Genomic DNA, 9,761 nt, shown 5'->3' on the forward strand with positions numbered 1-9,761 from the left:
TTACATAAGTAAAGAACTCCTTGCTGTTTTTCTTTGCATCCCTTGCCAAAGATTTCTCGTAATCTGCCTTCGCCTGCCTAACCTCCTTTGTAACTTGATTACAGATCAACTTATATCTATCATAGGCTTCTGTGTCACATGTTAATTTATATGTATCCCATGCATTTTTCTTCTCTGCCATATGTCTCATTAGTTCATCTGACATCCATTTAGGCCTGAACCTTGAACAATATTTCTTAGTTGGTATGTAAAGCCTAGTAGCTTCCAAGATAAGTTCTTTGAAAGCTTCCCATTTTGAGTTTTCTGTTGGTAACATCATCAGTTGGTCCCACTGGTTAGAATTTAAATACTGTCTCAGACCATCATAGTCGCCTTTACGAAAGCAATAACCCTTCCCTTTACCCCTTGATGGTAGTTACCTCCTTGAGTAAATCCCACTTCAGCACACTGTGATCACTGCCACCTAGTGGTTCCTGTATCTGCAGATTCTTAATGCATGAAGAATCACTACTGATAATCAAATCAAGAGTATTGCTCCCTCTAGTTGCCTCCCAAACATGCTGATTTAGAAAACAATCATCCAATAAATCCACAAAAGCCCTGCTAGTGTGTGAGTGGCCAACCCACAAATTCCAATCAATATCTGGGAAATTAAAATCCCCCATTATAAGACTCTCTGATTTACTGGCCCACTATTTCCCTGTACAGTTTATTATACTCATCAGAGTCATTAGGCCTATAGCACACTCCTACTCTCAATTTTGATCTCCCAATGCTTATATCACACCAAACTGACTAACATTGCACTATTCAGCAATGTCGACTGGCTTCACTTTCTTGGATTTTATGTGTTTCTTAACTAACCCCTCCACTCTTCCTATAGAGTTCCAAATTCCAGTTCTGCATTACTGATATCTGGGTGATAGCACCTCTCTGATATCCCAACAATATCCGCCTTTGATACTTTGAGCAATACCTCAAATTCATTTACCAAACTCCTAGCATTGGTGTACACGCAAGTATACATGCACCTGTTCTTTTTCTTAGCTACCCTAACACAAACCATGTGTTTACTTTTACCCCAATGACTCCCGGCAGTCTCTGAAATATCCTGCATCTTATTTTCCAATCTGCTGCTCATTCCAACAGAAGCAGTGCAAGAATCACTTTCACCTCTCCAGTGGCTACTGTTAATCTATTAGTCCTTGTATCCCCCCAATCTAGCAGTTTTCCGATCCACCTAACACTACCTCGATAGCATCAGCAAACATTCTTGCACCCTTTCTATTTAAGTGTATCCCATCCCTGTAGAAGCAGACTCTCCTGTTAGCAAGTACAGTCCAGGCTGAAAAAAAATTCTACCCTTTGAGCCTTGCACAATCTTTCCAATGTCGAATTGATCGGCAGGGCTCTCATCCTATACTCCCTCCTATCCTGTCTGGCAAAATTGCCGACACTTTCAAATTTAACCCTAATTCATGGCTTTTTTTTCAACAGTGATCTGTACCTGTTAAGTAATTCCACCGTTCTGTTACTCTTAATATCATTAGTGCCAACGTGTACAACTATACCACCTTTTGTGCCCTTAAAAAATGATATCCGCTCTACAACGTCATCAACCTTTGCCCCTGGCAGAAATACCTGATCCTGTCCACCTATCCTTTTTACAAAGCATGTTTCCCTGACAATAGAGTCACCAACAACTACTAGTTCCTTTGGGACCAGCACATTCTGCCTTGGGGGTTGCCGCTGTGTTGTGTGATGCTCAAGTGCAAGCTCTGGCATTGGTGTGGGCAGCTGAGAACTTGATGGGCCCCTCACTTTTAATCCGAGGGCATCCACCCTGTCCTTCAAGCTCTCATATAGGCCCATAACAATGCTGAGTTGTCACCCGATTTCCTCACACTCCTTGCATCGCGCTCATACAATGACATCCCCCCATGGCAGTATCATGTCCTGTACCTGACTGCTCCACAAACATCAAGCAAATAGTGCATTTTAAAAGGCTGTGATTCAGAGGGCAACTGCCCCTCCCCCCTCAGTTCTCCCCTGAGCCACAGCACTCCTATTAGCTTGAGCCTTTTGCTTTGTTGCTCTGGTCTGAGTCATGTGTTTGGGAGGTTTAGATCTTTTCTCAGATAAGCTTACTCTATTAGTTTGACAATTCATTGTGTATTCAATAATAAGAAAAAGCGGGCGGGGGGATGAGACATGCTGTACAAAGTAATTAAATTTTTGGATATGGCATACACATGGTAAGAATATACCCAGATCCTTCACATAACATGGCCTCGACAATGCACCCCCCCCCATACACACTACTCTCACTCCCTCTAGTCACTATCCGGTAGAGTAAAGGTTGCAAGATTATACACTAGCTGATCTGGAAGCCTCCTAAAGTGTTACCAATAGGTTCAGTCCGGTGTACTAACTAGAGGCCGATCTGCGAACACAGTTTTAGAGCTGTACCTTCGAAATGTAAGGAAGATTGGATCTCGCGATGATGTACATCATAACCTCAAAAGTCATCAGTAATACTGCATGATGGAAGAGAGGGGGAACGGTTGTTATACAAACATTTTTTCGCAAATTTTCCCCATCTCTGTTTAGTGGTCACAGTACTTGAATATACGAATGACACCAACATTTTGGTCAGTTTCAAAAAAAAAAAAAAAAAAAATTCAAATTTAACAACTGGTTCAAAGAACTAGTCACAATATTGATGACGAGAGAAGGAAAATGAGGACAACGAAGGTATTAAACCTTTTAAACATGAAATGTTGGCATTTGGTGAAAATGAAGTTAAAAAATTGTCAAATAGGTTAAATGAAACAGATACAATTCATGGATTTTGGGAATACCTAATTGAAGAGAGGGTTTCAGTAGAATTGAAGCATTTGATCAACACTGAGTATTATACCAATTTCACTGAGTGAATATGAACAGGATTTTCACAAATTAATATGATCTTCAGCCCAACCAGAGCTTCGTTGATGATAAAATGTTTCTTCACTACTGTTTCTTAAAATTGTAAGCCCACTGCTGACACGCTTCGATCCAGCAAAATGTTGATTCATGGCTGCTTCGGAAACATCATTCAGCAACAGACACAAACAGGATGAAAATAAGTCAGCATAGTGTGTCGGATGAGAACTTAATAAAAATTTGGAATATTCTACAAAAACTTTATTATGAAATTATTTTTACTTGTTTTACTAATATTTTACTTATTTTCTGATATACCGTATTTCCCCATGTATAAGATGCCCCCTTTTTCGAAAAATTTGGGGGTCTAAAAACTGGGTGCGTCTTATACAGTGGTGGTAGATTTTTTACTTCCATTTCCTGCTTTTTCGCGTTTGTCTTTGCGCTCATTGTTTCGCACTTGTTACTGGTATATTAGGTTACATTCTGCCCAGAAATGGCTCAGAAAAGATTTTCGTACAGTGCTGAATTCAAGTTAAAAGTGATCCAGTTTGCAAAAGTGAATGGAAATTGTGCTGCTGAACGTAAGTTTGGTCCTCCTCCAACTGAGAAAACAATCCGAGACTGGCTACGGGAAGAAGAAACGCTACTGAAAATACCACGGCAGAAGAAGGCCATGAGAGGCAAGTCAGCAGAATGGCCTGATTTAGAGAGGGAATTGAAGATATGGATTGAAGAGCAAAGGGAAATTGGAATTCCTGTGTCCACAAAGATGATTCAGCATGAGGCAAAAAGAATCGCTGATGAAAAAGAATTTACTGATTTCAAAGGAGGACATAATTGGTGCTTCAAGTTCATGAAACGGAATGAACTAAACAAACAAATTTGGGCAAATCTGGTGCGTACACGCACCAGATTTGCCCAAAAGATGGCTGAAAGCAATGAGCAGAAGGTCCTTGAATTTCATTGTTTTGTCATTCAATGTCGGAAGACATCAGTTTGAGTTGGGACAGATTGCAAATATGGACAAAGTCCCCCTTCAATCTCATGTCCCAAGTAACAGAACTGTTGATAAGAAGGGGGTGAGAACTAACTGTGAAGGCAAGTGGACATGAAAAGAACCATTATACAGTTGTTCTAGCTTGTTGTGCCAACGGAACCAAGCTGCCGCCTATGCTGATTTTTAAACACAAAACAATGCCAAAAGAAGACATTCCTCGAGGAGTGATTGTCCACGTTCATGACAAGGGCTGGATGGATCAGGATGGTATGAAGATCTGGTTTGAGAAAGTTTGGAGCAGGAGATCAGGTGGGCTCTTACGCAAACCTGCCCTATTGGTGCTTGATCAGTTCAGGGCACACATAACAAAAAATACAAAGAAGATTGCTGCAGAGCAAAAACAAAACTTGCCGTCATACCTTGACATCCCAGCTCCAACCACTTGATGTCAGCATTAACAAACCCTTCAAAGCTGCCATGAAAGACGAATGGAACCAATGGATGAAGTCTTCTGGGTACAATTTGACACCAGCAGGAAGAGAAGAAATCAACTATAGGAGAAGTTCGTACCTGGGTGAAAAGATCCCGGGATAATATCAAGATTGAGATCGTTGTCAAGTCATTTAAGAAGTGTGGCATTTCAAATGCCATAGATGGAACTGAGGACGAGGCAATATATGAAGACAGTGATTTGTCATCAGACACATGAGGACAAGCTAATGGATGGGAGTTTTGACAGTGATGAATTGTATGAATTCCATGATGAACAAAACTTGAGTTCAATAACTTTATGTAGTACATTTTTTTTTTCAAATTTCGGGCTCCAAAATTAAGATGTCTTATACATGGGGAAATACGGTACTTGAATGATAAATTTTGCTTAATAAACTGTGTGTTAATATACTTAGTTTGTTATTCTTATTCCAGAAACATCATCACTAAAGTAACAATATCAGGAAAAAAGATTTTTTAGAGTACTTTTAATTCAAAAGTTTTCCTGATAACAAAGAATGAGTACTGGCACCTATTTTTTTTTTTTTTTTGTTTTACAAAAAAAAAGCACTGTTCCATAGTACAGGTATTTGCTAAAACTTTTTTTAATTCTTTTGTCTTTTTTGGCCAGCTGCATGGGATGTCCAAATTTGAGATGCATATTCAATTAGTGGAAGAACAGTCAAATGATATATTTTGATTATACAGTAATCATGAAGTTGTTAAATATGCATTTAGTTATTCTCAATACTCTAGAGTTGTTTTTGATTGTTTCAGTAAAATGAATATAAACAGTGTATGATATTAAAACTTATGCCCAAATGAGACATTTGCAATTTTGTGGTAATCTGAAAATGTGATGACAACATTTTTTCAGTTCACATATAAATTATTATTTCTGATCCAGTTAAGCAATCTGTTAGTATCTCTTTAAAATTCCTTGTAGTTACTTCAGTCATTTGTTATACTGACAAACTTGATCATAAACATAACTATTAAGTGTTGCTATAAGTTAAGGTTGAGAATATATCAGTAATATGAAAAATAACAAGGAGCACCAAAAATAATCCTTAGGGCACTCTTTATATAATAAACATTCAGGAAAAATACTTTTAAGTATTTTACTTCAGCCAGCCATCATTAAAAATTTTTTTTTATTAAAATAAGTGCAGGTCCAATAATTCAATATAATTAAAATTTCTGTATTGGCAATGAAGCTGAGACTGAATTAGAAGCCTTTTGTATCTTTATCTTTAATCAATAAAAATAAATTGCAAATTACATCCATTTGCTTATTTTTATTGTTCACACTTAAATCTCTCTCAAAATCCCTCTATCTTTCATGCACATTACTACTAGTACCACTAACTAATCAGTATGCCAATACTGACTAGTACCCCTATTAATACAAGGTAACACAATACAGTAATATAATAATAATACTAACACTAGATGGTGATGACTCATCAACAGGTGCAATACCACCACTTTGCTTATTAGAGGTTTGAAGTGGTGAAACAACTGTTTAGTCTATAGAGAAAAGTTTCTGGCATCCCCCACCCTTCCCCCTCAATCCTTGCATGGTATTAAGTACTACAGATTTGGATGCCTTTTGTGCTTGGAGATTGCATAAAAAAAAAAAAAAAAAAAAGAAGATGAAGAAGAAGAAAGAAATGAAGTTGCGAAAACTTTAACAGCAAAATGCTTTCTGAATTATGTTGCAATTCAGAATCATATCATATCAAAATTATGGGAGGTCTACTGATATCAAAGTTCACAGTAGTGCACATCAGGCAAAAAAAACTTAACAGTAGTAGAAAGAAATATTTTATTTGCTTTTAAATAAAGAGTATACAATATACATACTCTCAAAAATTTGCAAGTTTGTAGGTGGCAATCAGTAAACAGAAAACTAAGTTGCCAAAGTAACTGCTGCTTATATTCCTCAACTATGGGCTTTTCATTTACCTTGCACCAAACACATGTTGCTTTTATGGATAAAAGTAGATGTAAATGATAAGTTTAATTGACATGATATGATCTGCAACAACCAATGAGTGTACACACGCACACATGCAATCAGTGTGTACACACACACACACACACACTGATTGCATCAAAAGTAACCACATAGATATGCAGTTTTTTTTAGCCTGGTCAATACACCTTTGAATGCCTTGTTTGCAATCACATGCACTTTTTCAGTTAAGTATGAAGAATTACAGCTATGATGCCTCTTATGCCAAGGTGGTAATGGATGCTAAAAGCAGTAAAACTGGTTTGTATAATATCCCCCATTACATCATTAATTCTCTAAATATAATTCCAAACTGATCCAAGACACATTTGGGGGAATCAAGATAACCAACTTCACATCTAATATCTCTCTCTCTCTCTCTCTCTCTTACTTGCAAGTGAGTGTGCGTGTTATTTCTCCCACCCTACATGGGCTCACTCTCTCCAGCTCAGTAGACTTATAGTCATAACCCACATCATAAGTAGTAGTAGCATGTGATGCAAGAAAGCAAGTGTATGAGCTTATGCAGCATCACCCCAAAAAAAAAAAAAAAAAAAAAAAACACACCATTCCCTCGAAATGCCTGTCCAGTTCCTCTTTAATTTATTTAGCCAATCAACTTCCACAATGACAGATGGAAGTTTGTTCCAACAATTAACCACCCGCTGGCCAAAGGCAAATTTCCGCACATCTATTCTACATCCGTCTTTTCTTAATTTGAATTTATGCCCCCTTAGGTTCATAATCTGAACAAGTGGAAGGATCCCATCAGAATTCAGCGTGCTCAATCCATTCAAGGCCTTATACACCTCAATCAGATCACTGCACAGGTGCCTAGTCTCCAACCACTGCAATTTGCAGAACTTAGGCCTCTCTTGGTAAGAGGGTCTCTTCGTTCCCCTCGCCAATCTTGTTGCCCTTCTCTGTACACGCTCAAGCAAATCTACATCCTTCCTAAAATGAGGCCTCCAGACCTGTACGCAGTACTCAAAGCGTGGTCTGACCATTGCTTTATACAGAGGGACAATCACCTCCTTTTCCGTGCTAGCAAAATTAAGTAGGCAATGATTTTCAACATGCATTTTAGGTAATACTCCAGATTATTGGTACATCTCCGGAGGAAGTGACTTCTTTTGCTTGAATACGTCCCAAATTTGAAAATTTGAACATGCGCACAACACAGTGACAAGGTGTACCCATAATCTGGAGTCAGCCAATAAAGCAATTTAATGATAACAGGGGTGGGCATTTATTTCTCATTTTATTATTACTCCTTTAAGGTTTTTTTTTTTTTTTAAGGGTGCCTTGAAAGCAGCCTTAAAATTAAAAAAAAAAAAAAAAAAAAAAATTGTATCCCATTTAGATTTTGTTCATTCCTTTTACATAAATATAACCTAATGTCTGAAGTTTTGCTCACCTAAGTACAGGTCCCAACTGTAAAAGAAGAAACACAATGCGAAGTACCCACTGCCACTGCGCTGGATGTATTATATTTTGGTTTTCTTCATCAATGATATACCAACGTAAACTGAATCCAGTCATCGTCAAAGTGGCAACAAGGAACGGAAGCACAGTTAATACAAAATAAGTCATATTTCCATTCTGATAATGGAGATATGCTACTAAAATATCTGTTACCACATCAAACAAAAAAGTTACTATTGATATTAAAATAGCCAAAACATCCCACACGGTAAATATAAGACACGATGGTGTAGATTCAACCACATCACTTTCTTCCGTCTTATTTCTAAAATTACATTCTTCAGTATCTTCTTGATCTTCATGCACTTCGCTATCAACAGCACTTTTGGCAAAATTCGGGTTTTTCATTGCAGTCATACCTTTTGAGAGTTATGGCATATTCTCATTAATCGCAATACAACAATTATCAGAGTTTGAACAACTCGATGCAATATACAGAATTCGACATCACAACAATGCAAATTAAAATAAACCCAATACATCCACAAACTAAAAATTAATCAAATACATTACAAAACAACTCATCGAAAATATGCTTTTAAATACTCCACTTCATTCTCACACGCACTCTAGTGGTAAGACACAAGTGAATTCACATGCCATTAAGACTTCCACTGGCAGTGCAGGGTGTAATAGACGTCCAGTTTTGAGCGAAACAATCCGGTATTTCGTATTCTAAGTAGCAATTGCAAAAAGTGCAAGAAAGCTTATAAAGCATCAGCTCGCCACTCCCCTCAAAATTTCCCACCTATCCAACCCCTGCAATAATTTGTCAGTTCTTCGTTCAATTTATTCAAATCTACCAGAGCATCACAGCTCTGGTTTATATAAGGCCGGATTTAAATTTGTTGTGGTCCTAAGCTATAACATGTGTGAAGCGCCTGTGACAATATTAAAAAAGGATTTTTTAAGATGGAGCGAGGCCCCTTGTAATGTGAGGCCCTAAGCTGTAGCTTGTTTAGCTTATATGTAAATCCGGCCCTGGGTTTATACTTTCAAATTTAAACTACCCACAGAACAACAGATGGAAGTTTGTTAGTACAATAAACTTCCCATGGCGAAAAGAAAATTTCCGCACGTCTACTCTCAAACCATCATTCCTCGATTTCAATTTATGACCCCTCATGTGTACAATTCGAGCAAGAGGAATAATGAAATGAGCACTGAACTGGCTAAGTCCATTCAAAGCTTAAAACCCTCAATCAGATTATCTCCAGGTGCCTAGTTAACAGATGGATCAATTTGCAGTACTAAAACTTTTCTTGGAAAACCACCCTTTCTGTCCTCTTCAGCAACCTCGTTGCCCTTCACTGCACCTGTTCCAGCCGATCTATAAAAAAAAAAAAAAAAAAAACTTTATATTAGGGCCACCCGTTATATATACAGGGTGATTCACTACCAGTGCGACAAACTTGCAGGAGGTGTAGGGGGGGGCACAAAGACGAATCGAAATCACATAGCATTGCGGGGTCCGAAATGCCTTCGTCATGCGGTAGAGGACGTTGAACGGGAGGTCGCGTGAACAGCGATCCCGCTGGAAGTCAGCATTTGCGAACCGTTTCTGTTGAAGAAACCAAGTAGCAAAAGTCCTCCAGAGTGGATAATCCACAGGCTCTAATGATTGGACGCGTTACAGATGGTATGAACTCATTTGATTTGTTGAAAGTATCCTCCATACAGTGGATTGGGAAATACCCAATCGTTGGCCTATCGCTCGAGTACTCGTACTTGGATTGCCTTCTGCAAGACGTAGGATATTCTCCTCACTGTCTTGCGTCCTCGTCGTTCGCTCTCGATTCATGGTACCTCTCGTGAAACAACCAGTCTCACGTAACCTTCGGT

At 38.3% G+C, this 9,761-nt stretch overlaps 1 protein-coding gene across 1 annotated transcript in view; it reads right to left on the bottom strand.

Annotated features, from left to right (window-relative positions):
- The window catches only part of LOC150081826 (XK-related protein 6-like), a 208,021-nt gene extending 199,689 nt beyond the window's left edge, over positions 1–8,332 (bottom strand). Inside the window, exon 1 of the mRNA XM_090380331.1 lies at positions 7,852–8,332. Coding sequence (XP_090236457.1) covers positions 7,852–8,276 — 425 coding nt within the window. The 5' untranslated portion in view covers positions 8,277–8,332. The remainder of the gene's footprint in view (positions 1–7,851) is intronic.
- Positions 8,333–9,761: the final 1,429 nt, after the last annotated feature.

Source organism: Mastigoproctus giganteus, chromosome 8 (genome assembly GCF_048544385.1).
Source record: "Mastigoproctus giganteus isolate SK-2022 chromosome 8, ASM4854438v1, whole genome shotgun sequence".
In the NCBI taxonomy this organism is placed as follows: domain Eukaryota; kingdom Metazoa; phylum Arthropoda; class Arachnida; order Uropygi; family Thelyphonidae; genus Mastigoproctus; species Mastigoproctus giganteus.